The sequence below is a fragment of the Danio rerio genome, chromosome 2 (genome assembly GCF_049306965.1).
Source record: "Danio rerio strain Tuebingen ecotype United States chromosome 2, GRCz12tu, whole genome shotgun sequence".
NCBI lineage: Eukaryota > Metazoa > Chordata > Actinopteri > Cypriniformes > Danionidae > Danio > Danio rerio.
The window spans coordinates 26392782-26409459 of NC_133177.1; the positions used below are offsets into that span (position 1 = coordinate 26392782).

Sequence of the window (16678 nt, forward strand, 5' to 3'; positions counted from 1 at the left end):
TGATTAAAGACAGATTTGTGTATAACCAGCACATTCCACTTTTCTTGTCTTTTTGTCTTGCAGAGCAAAGCAGGCGGGATGATTTGGAGGCGCTAGGTCATATGTTTATGTACTTCCTACGAGGCAGTCTGCCTTGGCAAGGCTTGAAGGTATTGTAGTCGGGGGAGTGCAAGAAATGACTAGATTTGCTGGCTTTATGCATTTTGAGCTGTAGAAGCTGAGATTATTATCTGTGCAATTTAAACATTTTCAAAATTTGTGCCTTGTTTTACATTTGGGTTTCTTTAAATATATGAAAAGGTCAGTTCACCCAAAAATTGTTATTAATTAGTCTTTTGCTCATATGTGGAACACAAATTAAGATATTTTAGGTGAAATCTTAAAGCTCTCTCAGCCAAAAATTTGTAATTCAGTGTAATTTATTGTAAATAATGGAAGTTCACCAACTAACTTTGTTTGCCGATGTCCATGTCAGGTCAGGGTGTGCGTTTGCTACTACAATATGATGCTTATGCATTGCACTGCTGTTTCTAATGGCAATACGTCATATTGCCTGTAGTAAGTGTGCCCCCTGACCTGACATGAAAGAGAAAACATTGACAGTCATTTTTACGTTTTTTTTTTCTTTACTGTAAAAATGTTCTTTGAGCTTTTTCACAGTTTTTTCTCTTTTTTTTGGTGCCATTGGTGTTCTTGGAGCTTCGTATGATTACAGTTTAACCACAAAGGATATATTGACAATGTTTTTGGTTTCTTTTCTGGACTCCTTTTGTTGTGTATGGAGGATGAGAGAGCTCCGGGATTTCATCTAATGTATCTTAATTTGTGTTCAGAAGATGAATGAAGGTCTCGGGCATTGGAACAACATAAGGATGAGCAATTAATATTTTTTTCTTTTTTGGGTGAACAACCTTTTAAAGAGCAGATTATGAGAGATGAATGCATTGTTTTATTGTGCTCCAAATAAGGACAAATCTTTGGTTGTAGTTTTCTCTCCATTCGGTTTGCTTTTTTGACTTTGTTGTGATGCTATCCTTCTGGTCCGAGTCTTATCTCGCTTAGCTAATGTCTGAAACATTGACAAGCCCCACTATCTGTCACTATCATAAAAAGTCAGCAGAAAAAGCAATATCCATATAGGCTTGATAAGCTGACCTATTTAGAAGACCAAAAAAAGAGATCAAAATGTGTTTGTTTGCAACTTTATCTGATTCATAGCCTAAAGGGAGAATAGACTCTCATTAAAATAAATTACATTGAATTAAAGAAAATATAAAATTAATAAAAGCATGCAGTATTTGTATATCTTTTTGTTGTTGAAAGGTCTGAATGGCTGATAAACCATTAAAGGAAATCCAATATATTATCCTTATTTCCTTACAGTGCATGAACGAAAACCCAGACTCATTTAGCCTGTATGACTACACACCAAAGCCCGTTTACAAAATCTCAAAGTGGATTTAAGCAAATTATAACCAACACACTTCTGTCCTTCTTGGAAATTCAAAAAGTAAAAGTAATCTCAGTTGAAACAAAAAAATGAAATGCTTCCTAATTTCTTTCAACAACAGCTCCGCTACATCCGAGGCATTATCAGCAGACCTCAAAATTTGCACAACGCCAATTATACAGTCCTGTATTGCAAACAGAGTGGGATCTATATTCTACAAACTCTGTGCAGTCAGCCTTAATGTTGGGAGATGTCATTTGTCAATTTTCAAACTGATGAGACTAGATTGTTTATTCACATGTGCTGAAAAGACCATTCTAGGTTTAAAGAATTTTTTTAAAGAACCAACTTTGACTATGTTTACATTTAGCTGTTTTAATGCACATTAAGCTGCCCCTACATTTCGAAAATGCTCATAAAAAAGCGTATGCGCACAACTTTTTGTTTATTAAATTCATATAAACTATGATAAACACATTTGCAGAATAAAATCTAGCATACACATAGTACATAGTACATAATACAAATATATAAGATTTTTTTTTTTTTTTTTTTTTTTTTTTTTTTTTTTGCTTTTCTGCACTTCTAAAGAGCGGTCTTACACCTCAAAGTCACAGCATGTTCAATTGTTGTCATCTTTTGTGGCGCAAGTAATATAATATGTTTTTGATATTTGAATAAGTGACTATTTTATTTGCAAATGATTTATTACAGTTTTACGCATGAGATTTATTAGCGTCTTTGGATGGAAACAGAGCCAGTCCCTCCAGGATTTCACAGGACTTGTTTCTATTTTTTTGTGGCCTAAAACAACTGATTTTGTTGCAGATTTTCTTAATTTGTCTAGTATTTGCAGCATGATTTTGGGTTAATTTGCTGTAAAAAAAAAAAAAAAAAAAAAAAAAAGAATTTGGGCACCCCAGATAAAAATGTATTATTGTGCATAAAGAAGCCAAAGAAAGATAGAAAAATCTCCAAAAGGCATCAAATTACAGATTAGACATTCTTTTATGTCAAAAAAGTTATTTAAATGTACTAGCATATTAATTTTTGCCAAATGTGTTTTCAAAGTAAATTGAATTCTGTAAATGCTGTGGTCGCTCACTTTTGGCTGATGTGTGCAGTTACACAATATGCGATTTCGATTTTAATCACGATTTTAAAACATTTGTTTATAAAAACACTTTTCCTGAATGTTTAATCATGCTGTATACAATTAATAAATGCTACACCCATTGTTGACATTTAATTTTTGTGTGCATCGTATTTTTGGAAAATCAAATTTAACATTGCATCCTTCGCTGTATAGATTTATTTTTGAAATCTAGATTGTTATATTCCAGAAATACATGCAGAAAAAGGCTGTAAAAAAGTGCTATTACAATATAAAACTATCTAATTTTTCAAATATTCTTACATAGATTTTCCTGGCTCAAAATGAAGCTGAGGTGATGTGCTGATCATGACATTTTTGTTACTTGAAACAAATACATTTTGCCTTAAATTGCTAATCTTATTAAGTAAAACATCTTATTTTAAAAAAGGCTAACATTGAAGTCTGCATGAACCGGAAGCTGTGACTGACTTAAACTGACAGTTTAAGTATGTTAACCACGCCCCATTACCTAATCTGAGAATTTAACTGAAAACTAACAGGAAGTGCATTTTTAGATTTCAATTTTAGATTGCAAGGGCAAACTTTTATTTTAATGGCATGCACAGACGTATTGTTCACCACAAAACTATCAATGTGAGCTAACAAAATCAATATGGTTTTGATTTTACGTGTACTTTAAGAGTAAATAAATGCATGACCAGTGTTTGAGCATCACCAGGGGTCTGTCGGTAGTCATGACTACTCACCTGATTTTTGTCAAAAGGTGGAGGTGGTGTCCTTGTAATACTTTTATGTAAGAAAAACCCTGTCTTATCTTTTTGTTCTGTGCTGTTTTTTTATTTTTTTATTAAGGCTGACACGTTGAAGGAGCGATATCAGAAAATCGGAGACACCAAAAGGGCAACCCCTATAGAAGTGCTCTGTGAGAGTTTCCCTGGTAAGCTAACCTTTTTTTTTTTTTTTTAAATATACATAAATTTATGGCCATATACCTATTTTTTTGTGTGTCCATGATCTTAATTTGACATTTCTCTCAAAAGAAATGGCCACCTACCTACGCTACGTGCGGAGACTGGATTTCTTTGAAAGACCGGATTATGAATACTTGAGAAAACTCTTTACAGACCTCTTCGACAGAAACGGCTATGTTTTCGACTATGAATATGACTGGGTCGGCAAGCCACTGGTAAGTCTGTTTGGATGTCTTACCATTTACCACTTGTATGCGATTAATACACACAAAACATGAATGTTGGGTAGGGATGTGCGATATAGGCAAAAAAAACAAAAAAAAAACCTCATGATTTTCTTGAACAACTTTGCGATTTCGGTTTTAATCACGATATTGACACGCACAGATGTTTTACAGTGTGAATCTGAAACATATTTCCAAAGAAATTCAATTAGATCTTTATTAAAAACCTGTAACATGTCTCTAAAAAAGACATAAGGCAAAACTAATTAACATCACCAAGTAAAGGTTTAACAAAGTGTCTCTAGAACAGACCTATGGCAAAACAAAAAAATAGACTACTGTGTGTGGGTGTGTCGTCAAACTCAAGAAAGACTTCGATGTTCTGCTTGTCTACATATCAGAAATGGTCACGTGTACTTCACTAAATGTCCACAGATTTTTTTGCCATGTATAGATCATACGCTCTTAGTGACGCTGCCGTAAAATAGGCCGTTCACATATCTTGTCTTTTGGGCACACAAGTTTGTTATTTCCGAGGTATGACTACTACTACTACTACTACTACGACGTTTACTACTTTGACAACTACTACTACTATGACTACTACTACTAACACTAGTAATAATAATAATACTATGACGATAACTACTACGACAGCTATTACTAATACTACTACTTATACTATGAAGACTACTACTACTACTACGACAATAACTACTTCAACAACTACTACTAATAATACTGTGACTACTATGACGACTACTATTACTATGTCGACTACTACTAATACTACGAGGATGACCACTACGACAACTACTACTACTATTACTACTTGTACTATTTAGGCGATTACTACTACGACAACTACTACTAATACTACCATTACTACTAATACTACTATGACTACTACAACTACTACTAATACTACAACAATAACTACTACTATTACTGCTAATACTACGATGACTACTGCTAGTACTAATACTACGACAACTACTACTAACACTACTATTACTACTAATACGACGACTAATACTACTATGACTACTACTAAGACAGTGACTACTACGGCAACTACTACTAATACTACTATTTCTACTAATACTACGACGACTACTACTATTATTACTATGACAATAACTACAACTACTACTAACACTACTATGACTACTACAACTACTACTACTACGATGATAACTGCTACGACAACTACTAACACTACTATTACTACTAATACTACTAATACTACTGTCGACTAATACAAGTACTACTATTACTACTAATACTATTATGACTACTACAACTACTACGACAATGACTACTACGACAACTACTACTAATACTACTATTACTACAAATACAAAGACGACTACTATTACTACGACTATGACCACTAGTTGACTAATACTACTACTACTAATAATAATAATACAATGATGAATACTATGACAACTAATACTAACACTACTATTACTACTAATACTACGATGATGAATACTACGACGACTACTCCAGGCTACTTCCAGGCATGTATTCCAGGCTACTAGTTGAAAACATATAAACTTTTTTTGCTACAAACGTACCAGGAGTCACGCAACAAGAACTGACAGATCAGCTAATTACCTCAGACAAACGCATAACACCCAAACACCCAGTGCTTTTTCCTTTTCTTCATGAATAAATCTTGTTTTGAATGTTTTGTTAGTTTGTCTTTTTCCTGAGAAAATGGTTGATGGTCACCTAGTAATGACAGGCCGCGAGCGCAAAATGCTGTGTAAATGCTGACGGAAGCGATGCACCTCATGCTTTTCATACACTTTTAGATGCAATATGTGACTGACAGGTCTTACAAATTAAATCAGCCTTTCTATATCCAAATTAACCCCATTTTTTTGGCACCAAGTCCTCCTGTGCTGATCTAATCATCCCTGTTTTTGCAGGCTATTTGTCATTAAGCTTAGTTTCCTGTTCTCGTACTCTGTTAAGGCTTGCTGCATTATAACTCATGCTGTAAGGCGATTTAGAAATCACGCATGTTCAAATTACGATTTTGATAAAATTTCAATTAATAGGGTATATGCACAGCTAGTGTTCCTTTCCATACTGATTAACTTCCGATGAATGGTTCATGTGACTTTTTAAAAAATTTATATGGCATAGATACTGTAATGTAAATAAAATATGATCCGTTAAGTAGACTTCAGCTTTCATTTAGTTGTTGGCGCGTAAAACGAGTTTAAAAAGTCGTTTACACACACAAGCCCATCAGGATCAGCAGGAACTTTATGAAAATACTGGGATAAAATAAATGTTCATATTTTAAAGACATGGCGAGGAGAAATGTAATTTAATGCAGTGCTTCTTGTAGAGACTGAGACCCAATTTATATCGTATATCAGTCAGGCAGTGAAGATCGTTGATTTGTAAATTAAACAGACCTTAAACATGCAGATTTTGTTACTGCATGCAGTTCACCGGAAGCGTTTGACCCAGGTTACTGCAAAATTACAAGTCCTTTTGCATACTTCTGCATATACCCTATCCCACAGCCCTAATGTTGGGTTCTCTCTGTGTTTGAACAGCCGACTCCAATAGGACCCATGCCTAGTGACACACCACTGCAGCCCAGCAACAGAGACAAAGCACAACCACAGACCAAAAACCAGGTGAGATACTAGGCTTTACACGCTCATGATGTTGTTTTTGATGTAAATGATGCTGTTGTTTAATCCTTATATCTTTTTTGTGCAATTTTGTTATAGATAATATGTGATAAAAAGTAATATAATTACTCTGAATGCCATCCAATGTTTTAAAAATAGTTTAAAGTGACCATTTAAACAGTTGAAGTCAGAATTATTAGCCCCCCTTTGAATTTTGTTTTCTTTTTAAATATTTACCAGTTGATGTTTAACAGAGCAAGGAAATTTTCACAGTATGTTTTATAATATTTTTTCTTCTGGAGATGGTCTTATTTGTTTTATTTTGGCTAGAAAAAAAGCCGTTTTAATTTTTTAACTTTTTTTTTTTTTACTTTTACTCTATTATGATTAAACTCTATATTAAACCATAGTCTATAAACTATAATCCCAACATTGCATGTTCTGCGATGTAACTATTGCGGTTGCACACATTGCGATATTCATGCTGAAACGATATATTGTGCAGCGACATCTTGAATATACGTTAGTTGTCTTGACTTTTTTTCTGTCTTTGGCCAAAAACTTGCTCTCACATTGTTTATGCCGTTTTAGCATTATCAAAATCAATTTTACATGGATATAAAAACAAGTTTAAACACAATAGTTGGTTGCATGTTCTGTAATATGCTTGATGAATTTGAAAGTCATTGTTTTTCTTATTATTTACCATTTATATGTAGACTTTACATGAAACATTACGTAATGAAAATGTACTTGAAAGTTCAGAAAAAATTCTTGGAAAAGTCATGGAATTTTAGTAGTAAAAATGTGTATTGATGTGTAGTAGATGTACAAGAGAGCTTTGTTTGCCAAACAAGTGTTTCTAGTTGGATTTTAATTGGAAACCTTAAAAATTATGTTTCGTGTGTGAGGTTTTCAGCACCCACATTCGCAAAATCATTTCACATAAATCTGCAGATTTTTAGGCAATTCTGTGCAGAAGTAGCAAAAAACAGTCTCTCTAGCCCTGGTTATGTGTTGGAGAAAGGTTATCTTAGTATTTCACGATTCTCTTTGAACCCACGTCAACAGTATGCGGCTGCTCTTTAGTTTAACTCATCAAAAAAATCCGACACAACTTCCTGTGGCCTGACTAGTTTTTGAAAGTGTCAAGATCTGTCATTTTCTCAGTATGCTGAAGTGTCCCTTAAATAAATTAGGATTACATTATATTGTAATTTGTGATGTAATTAGCTGTTTGTTTGTGAAAGATAAAAGCTGAGCTTCCCTCTCCATCACTGCATGTCATGTGCTCTCTTTTTTTTTTTGTTGTTTTTTTTTCCACTTACACTTTTTTCCCACCTCTATCCTGTTAGCTAGTGCAGTCTGCTTGTGCATGGAAGGCGCTCCTCTTTTAAACTCGTTCTGTTCTTTTTTTCTTTACACCCTCACCTCTTTTCAAAACACATCTCTTATGCCTTTTGCCACCCTCCCAAATCCTCTTCCCTCCATTGCCGTCATGCCAGTCTCCAGAACCTAAAGGAAGTGAGTCCCAGCCCACTCCCGTGACCAACAGGGAGCTCCTGGGGTCGCACCTCACGGCCGATAGGCTGGGGGGCTCTGTCCAGGTACTGGCTGTTTGCGCAGTACTGCATGCTGTTGGTGTTGATCTCTTCCTTTCTCTGTTTCTTTCACTTGAGACGCTCCTCTGTCCATTTTCCAGCTGTGAACTTTTATATGGTCTTTTCCTCTCTCCCTCCCTTGTCTAACACACATTACTTGCACGTTTCTGATGGTTAGGCTTGGGATCTGGTGACTTCAGTATGAGAATATAGCTAATGATGAATACAAGTAGCAAAACAAGACAAATGGATGTTGGCTTGTGTACATATAGTTATTAAAGGCCCTGATATGATTTTTGAAGTCTTTATTTTATTAGAACATAACACAAAATCAAATATACATCAGAAATATTCAATAAGGATACTGAATAGATTGGGGAGAGAAAAAAGGGAAAAAAAGACAAAAAAAAAGACATTTGCATAGTGTTATTTTAAAACAATATATACGAAACAAGATCTATGTTGTATGTTTAAAGTTAGTTTTGTATAATTCTAAAAATTGGGATCCATCTTGCTTCAAATATATTAATCTGGAGTCTAAGGCAGTAAGTTTTTCTTTCCATTTCATAAATTTCTCTAATTATTTTTTTATCTATTTTTATCTATTTATCTATCTATTCAAAACTATTTTCTCATTTGAAGTCTCATTTGAAGTTTGAATTACCAGTCGCCCCGTTTTTAAATAGGACCAAGTCTTGACTAAAGTATTGAGTAAAAGTATTTGGTAGCAATCGGTACTGAAATTTAAAAACGTCCATTTACCGCTAAGATTTGAGCAGTCTTGAGCACATTCTTAAGGTCCAGTGTCCCTTTATCTGTGTTTGCACTCGGTGAGCATCGGTGAAGAGTGGTGAACCAATTACCTTCACGGCCATTTCCAGTCATTTCTGTTAAAAACCATGGGTGGTGTTTAAGAACGTGCTCAACAGCACTCAAATGTTATCGCGAAATGGCCTTTTTTAAAATGTTAGTACTGACTGGTACCAATACTTTTGACAAACCTAATCTTAAGTTGCCCTAACAGAAGTAAAAGACCAATTTTTAGCACATTTGAAAACTTCCATACATTTTAGAAATATGCTATTAAAAAAAACTAAAATTAGTTATTTTAAAAAGAGCACAGATCAAAATTAGAGAACATGGGGTGTCGGCATTAATGCTTGACAGGGGAAGCTTCAGACTGACATCATCGTCATGGTGGCTTGAATCGAGACAAAGTTGTTGTCATAGTCATAGTTGTAGTTGTAGTAGTCAGAGCTGTAGTAGTTGTCGTCGTAGTATTATGATTAGTATTAGTAGTCGTAGTAGTATTATTATTTGTAGTAGTTGTACTTGTTGTAATATTAGCAGTAGTATTAGTAGTGATTGTCATAGTATTATTATTAGTAGTAGTATTATTTGTCGTAGTTGTAGTAGTCAGCATAGTATTAGTAGTAGTATACAACGTAGTATGAGTAGTAGTCAGTAGTCATCGTAGTATTAGTCATAGGAGTCGTCATAGTAGTAGTTATCATAGTATTACTAGTAGTAGTAATAGTTGTATTATTAGTAGTCGTCGTCGTAGTAGTAGAACTAGTTGTCGTCAGAGTATTAGAAGTAGTCTTCGTAGTAATTGTAGTTTTCGTAGTTGTAGTATTAGTAGTAGGCGTTGTATTAGTAGTCGTATTAGAATTATTATTATATAAAGGTTGATCATAAAGCACCAGGTGATTATATAACCATAATAATAAGGTTACACTAAGAACCTTCTGTAAACCGTCAAAAATTTGATTTGGTAACGTTCTCTTATTTTTGTGGTATTAACGTTGTTTTCCACAAAATAAATATTTTTAGCTTAAATTGTAGAAACACTGAACTAAAATTCAAATTTTAAACAATGTAAAAAGTAAAAAGAAGTTCAATGTAAGTATATCAGGGCCTTAGGGGTGTAATGTTTCTTTTAAAAACATGTTAGTCCCAAGAATTCCAACTAAACTTGCTCATTTTCTGTTAGCTTCCCATTATCTAACCAAGCAGTGCATCATCTCACATTCCCCCTTTCTTCTTTGCCTTCTTTGGTTGGTGCTAAGCAACCTGATTTTGAGCAGTTTAATTATTAAAAGTGTCCTTAATGGGTTACTAAGCCTCAACCAAAGTTACGTGATGTGTTAAATATGCAATGACAGATTAAATTAACTTTGGTGTGTACTGTGGTTTTAAGATAGTGTTCATCTTTGCTGGCTGAATTAAAAACACATTCCCTGCTGCTTCAAATTAATCTACAGGTTATGAGCTCGACCAACGGAGAAGTAAATACAGACGATCCCACAGCGGGACACTCCAACGCTCCCATAACTGCCCCAGCTGAGGTGGAGGTGGCCGATGATACAAAGTAAGGACAGATTAAGTTACAAGATTCCAAGTTGCATCTCATGTTTATGTTTATGCCATACACTTTCTGTATTCATATGCCATGTAGATTATTTTAATTTTGTACAGTCAGACTACACATTAACAGTAAGTACATTGATGTACTGCATTAACTGGATTTATTAGTCATGGGTAGGCCCAGATGGAATTGAGCATGCAGAAAGATTTCTACAGATATTTAGCCCATCATTGGGTCTATTTATTTACTAGTGTAAATGTATATTTTTTCAGTTTTAAAATAATTTTTAGTAATATTATTGACTGATATGAAAATGTTCATATGATTTATTTACAATACAGTTTGCAAAGTAATATTTTCTGCAATTTAGTAGATATATTGTATAAGACACTTGCTTTATTATTTAAATTAGTGGATGTACTTGGATTTGCATTGTAAACATTAAATAACAGATAAAAAGTAAGTTTTTTTTTATTTCATATATTAGGTTTTTAATTATGATACTCAAAAAATCCTTTAATATAAATCTGCATTTCTTTTTACACAGAAATGACAAAAAAATGTCAGCAGTCTGTCTGACCCTGGTCATGGGATTTAGTAAAATATTAATATTTGTTCTATTCTCTTCAGTTCTGTGACTTTTTTTTTTAAGTTTCAAATAAAAAATTGTCATTTAGAGTTTATTTATATTAAAATTAGGTTTATAAATAAATATTCTCTTCTTTAAGTAAAAATATTAATAATGTGTTCTCTAAAATGTAAATAAACATCTCAAACTTTGTTGTTTTGAATAGTTGTCATTTTGTTCAAAAGTGCTTAGATGACAGTAATCTAACATTCAAAAAAATAGTTTTATTAGCAATACATACAACCCCAAATCAGAAAAGTACAGTTTAAGTTACAAGATTCCAAGTTGCATTTCAAATTGACATCTTTATGCCATACACATTCTGTATTGTTGAATTTTTGTGTCTTGTATATTTATTTTTGGATTGTATACAGTCAAACTACACATTTAAATGCATTAATGTACTATTGACAATCTTAGTTTCTCTAGATTAACTGGATTTATTAGTCAAGATGGGATTTAGTAAAATGTTAATATTTGTTTAATTCTGTTCAACTCTTGTGACTTTTTTTTTTTAAAGTTTCGAATAAAAATATTGTCATTTAGGTATTTTGATATTAAAATTAGGTTCATAACTAAATATTATTTTCAAGTGTAAAATATAAAAATGTCTTGGGTAAAAATGTATATAACATTTTTTACATTTTTTGTTCTGAATAATTGTCATGCAAAAATGCTTTAGATGACAGTAATCTAACATACAAAATAATAGTTTTTATTGGCAATATATACAACCCCAAATCAGAAAAAAAGTAAGGACAGTTTAAATTATAAGATTCCAAGTTAAATCTCAAAAATTTATAAAATGTCATCTCAAAATGTTAATATTTGTTCTATTCTGTTCAGGTCTTGTGACTATTTTTTAAGGTTTCAAATAAAAATATTGTTTTTTATTGAATTTTATTTTTAAAATAATGTTTTATATAGTTTTATATCTAAATATTCTCATCTTCAAGTAAAAATATTGATAATGTGTTCAGTAAAAATGCTTATAAACATATCTAACTCTGTTGTTTTTAATAATTGTCATTTCATGCCAAAAAGGTTTTGGATGACAATAATTAAACTAATATTCAAAATCTGTTTTTATTTCCAATATATTTTTGACATTATAAATGATTGCAAATAAAAGCTATTATTTTATGTATTTATTTTCAAACAAAGAATCCTATAAACACAATACCATGAAGCAAGCCTAAAAAGTTGTCATCGCTGAAAACTGTAAGAATCCCTTTTTACATGTACTAATAATAACTGATCATAATAGAACTGCATTTTTTAGCAAAGTGACACCAGGAAAAATGTATGAATTTTTATCATGTATTCATTTGTTTGTTGTTTTCAATTGTATATTTGAAAAAAGCCTTTGTGGCTGACATGACATTTAATAATACATCATAATCATCATCATAATGGAACAGCAAATCATCATATTACTATGATTTGTGAAGGATCATGTGACGCTGAAGACTAGAATAATGAAAATAAATTCAGCTTGAATCACTGAAAACACTTAAAATTGAAGCTAAATTCAAAAAGTAAACAGTTATTTAAACCTCTAATACCTTTTCACAATTTTTACTGCATTTTTCATCAAATAAATAAGCACAATCAGCTTCTTTTAAAACAGGGGTGCCCAGACCCGATTCGGGAGGGCTATTGTCCTGCATAGTTTACCTCTAATCCCAATCAAGCTTTTACTGGGCTTGCTAGAAACATCCTGGCAGGTTTGTTGAGGGAAGTTGGAACTAAACTCTGCAGGACACTGTTCCTCCAGGACCAAGTTTGGGCACCCTTGTTTTAAAACATGTTGTTCATGTTTTAAAAGAAGCCAATTTTGCTTATTTATTTAATGAGAAATACAGTAAAAATACATCTTACTGTTTCCAAATTTTTGATAACTTTTTTTTTTTTTGGTCCATACAAACAAAGACAACTGCTAATGTAAATACATGCCAAGGTTAAACTACACTCTGCCAATCTACCATCTATAGTTGTCTCTAGGGCTGTGCGATTTGGGGGACAATATCTAATATCTAATTTTTTAACAGATATTGCGATTTTGATTTGATTTGCAATTTAATTTTGTAGTCAAACTTCAGCTCAATATTCTGTATCATAGCTTCTTACTGCTAAAATGCAGTGAGTGTTAGTAAAAAGGGAACTGAAAAGATCAAGTCCTATTCAGATTTGTTTATAAATATTCAGAAATAAACACATTTTTTTCTACAGCAAACAGTAGTGAGTTATGGCGTCAGTTATCTCCTGGTGCCTTCGTGATGTTTTTTCACATGGTATAACAGCTACAAACAACTCTGAAATTGCACTTTGCTGTTGCTAGCTACTAGATTGAGTGTCACTTGCAATACTTTTAGTTTACATTTTAGCAGAACACTCGTCATACACCCGCCTGTGGTGCTTTTTTAGGTGCTGGCTTTTGTTTTTTCTCGGGCTGTGAGAACAGTTCTGCGACAGCTCTTACGAATTACTCGTTTTTATTTAGTGTCTGTGACTTTGAAATCGAAATATTCCCATATTACAGACTTGCCGTTTTTTTTTTTAAATATGAATTTGTCTGTTAATGCCTCTGAAGTGGCACACGCCATCATCCCACTTGTCCGCGCTTTCCTGTTTGTTTTATTGTGGGCATTCCACATAGTTCAATTGCACAATTCTGATTGGGCAGAACAAAAGTGTGCTCACTCAATTGACTAGTAAGACTGTCACACACAGACGGCAGTCTTGCATTTGCTCTGGGTGGGTTAATTTATATAATCCATATATATATATCAGATCATAGCCTTTTGCGATTTGGCTAATCGTAACATTTCAGATTACGATTCGATTTCGATTAATCACACAGCAATAGTTATCTCTATAATATTTGTAGATGATATTATGGGAAGGTTGGGGAAATGTTCGGCAACTTCATTTGCTGTTGGTTTCAGTGAGTCAAAGCAGCATTTTTGTTTCCTAAAATGTCAGGCTACATAAGCACCAGCTACACTGTGCAGCTGCAGTGATCTCATACTAACTTTAGTAGACATCCAGTGTTGTAAAACCAAACCTTGACTGTGTGACAAAATTTCGAAGGACGATGTTGCATTCTCAACTCATTCACTTGTTTCAGGTGCTGTTGTTTTTTCAAGAGGAGGAAGAGGAAAGCGCTCCAGCGGCACAAGTGAGGAGGAACATCTTTGAAACGTTAAAGTCACTGGTGCGTTTAAAGAAAAACTAAAAAGAAAAAAAAAAACTAAAGCAAAGGACTCGAGCTGAAACGTGGAGCAACTCCCTCCCTTTCTGTCTCTGCTCTACTTCAGAACAGAAAGTCACTGCCTCACTTTCGGCATCCACTCAGAGAGACTCACCTCAGTACTCTGACACTCTTTCTAAAGAAACAATTCAGTGGAACAAATACATATATTTGTACAATGTGGGACACCAGAGGAGACTTCAGTGGTCAGATATAAGACAAGATATATACGTTATGTGACTTAAACCCAGATGGACTGTTTAAACTTGTATTTTAGAAAACCATTATTTGAGAATTTAAAGGCAAGCAGACTCGCATACACGTACACACACAGACATCTGTTCACCTCGACACACTGGCTGGATGAGTGAGTGAGTAATGTGCTCCATGGTGTTTTCTTTTCTTATTTTTTTTATTATTATAATGGGATCAAAATCTGTGAGGAAAGACTGACGTATGGAGAAATGTACATCGGAATCAGACAAACCAATTGTGTAAATTGTCTTTCCTTTTTTCTCTCATTTTATTTTTGTAATTTAAGAAGTTGTTTTGAAGATTTGCTCTCCTTGAATTGAACAGTTTTACTTATGTTGTAGAAAGTGTGAACTTTTTTTTTTTTTTAACCCGCTCCTAGTGTTTATTTTCTCTCTCTCTTTTTTTTTTACTTCCTTGTTTTTTCCTGTCGATGAGGAGGTTGTACACAGTGGCTGGTCTCAGGTACTGTGGGAGATGGAGAGAAACAAAATCATTACCTCTCCTCTGTGAATTGCACTTTTAGGGAGGAAAAAAACAAAACAAAAAAAAAGCAAACCGTTATGCCATTGAAATGAATGGGAATAAAAGCAAGACGTGGGATCATTTACACAGCAGGCTGGTCTCTCCCAAAGGGACGAAAGTGATTCTCTCAGTCAAACTTGTGCTTTTGTTGTTTTTCGCATTAGATTATGTTACCTGGGAATCATAGTTTGTGCCTTTCCAAGTAAACATTTAACACTAACGTGTCCCTCTCTACGATTCCTATCCAGGTGAGGCGTCCATGGCCCTCTCAGATGGTTTGTTCTGCGCTCCATGCCAGTCTTTTGAGTCTGTTGGCATTTCTCAGATTTCTTTTTCACTGTTGTAAAGTGTATCATAGCAAAGCTCCATGACTGCGCGAGTCTGTGGGTTTATACGCAGTAACAGAGGTTGCCTATCAGAGTGAGGATGTGTATTGATTTACATACCTATTAAATGTTGCTTTTCTTCTATGCCTCATAAGATGGTACATGTTGTGTCTGTGGGTAATTTTGGGTATTATTTAAGCAACATGAGAAATCATGTGATAATATAGAGGCGCTTGCTGTGATTCGCCAGGATGTGGTGCCAGAGGTCACTTGTGGCTTTTTTTGCACATAAGCTGCGTAATACAATTCAGTATTGGAATGACATAAGAGCAGGTGGCTATACGCTCTTGTAGTTTTTACTGTATAGTGATAAAACAGTATATTTTTACACTTTCAAATTACTTTACTTTTCTTGTAGGTAATGTAGAACCAGTCAGTTGTGACATCCTGTGATTTATTTAATAATTAACCGCTTTAGTGCAGACTGAGAGGAAAGATGAATGGGCTGTTTTTGAGCAGCTGCTTTTAACCATTTGTAAACTATCTGTTCGAGATTTACTTGATATGAAGTGAGAACTAAGTCTTATTTTTTTATTACTGTGTATTTTAGTGTTTTACTAGAAAAAGTATGAACTAGACAAAAGTGTTCTTTATAAAATATTATGGCGTTTTTAGTAGTAAATGTGAGAATAGTATTGGTCTTCATGGGTATGAATAAAAGTTTGGTGTAGCACTTCTGTTTCAAGTTAGACAGAGAGAAATATATGAAGAGAAAAGTCATTCCACAGGTGGAGGGTATAAGGGTTTGAAAATATAAACATTAATTATCAATGCTTTGATTCATAAAATGAAAACAGAATTAAAATATTTTAAGATAAATATAAAATAAATATCTAGAATATCTGAAAATTATAATAAATAGAAAAATGTGATATAATAATCAAATTAATTTTAATGAAACAAAGTAGTAAATGATAAAATTATTAATAAAAATGTTAAGAAATGGAAATGAAAATGGTACAATTGGTAGAACTTTATTTTAAATTACTAAATCGAACTAAATAGTTTCCAAATAATTTCTTTGTTCCTATTTTGAAGCCGATGACATCTAAAAGACAGAAAACTGGAAACTACATGCTTAGACAATGTATTGTCTTTTATGTGTGGTTGTTTCGGCAATTAATAATCCTGCTGCATAATGTTTTAATATTCCACTGTACTAGACATGTCACAGATTACAATCATTTAAAATAGCCCACCTCCGATGTACTTCATCTTCACATTTATGATTCAGTGAATG

At 33.4% G+C, this 16678-nt stretch overlaps 1 protein-coding gene across 3 annotated transcripts in view; it reads left to right on the top strand.

Moving 5' to 3' along the window:
- csnk1g2a (casein kinase 1, gamma 2a) overlaps nucleotides 1–15529 on the top strand; it is a 39869-nt gene extending 24340 nt beyond the window's left edge. Inside the window, exons 6-12 of one of the 3 annotated variants that reach the window (XM_005171206.6) lie at nucleotides 64–149; nucleotides 3420–3504; nucleotides 3608–3753; nucleotides 6345–6428; nucleotides 7931–8032; nucleotides 10291–10397; nucleotides 14153–15529. In XM_005171206.6, the coding sequence (XP_005171263.1) occupies nucleotides 64–149; nucleotides 3420–3504; nucleotides 3608–3753; nucleotides 6345–6428; nucleotides 7931–8032; nucleotides 10291–10397; nucleotides 14153–14207 (665 nt within the window). In that variant the 3' untranslated portion in view covers nucleotides 14208–15529. 3 annotated transcript variants of the gene reach the window in all.
- The last annotated feature ends 1149 nt before the right edge of the window (nucleotides 15530–16678 follow it).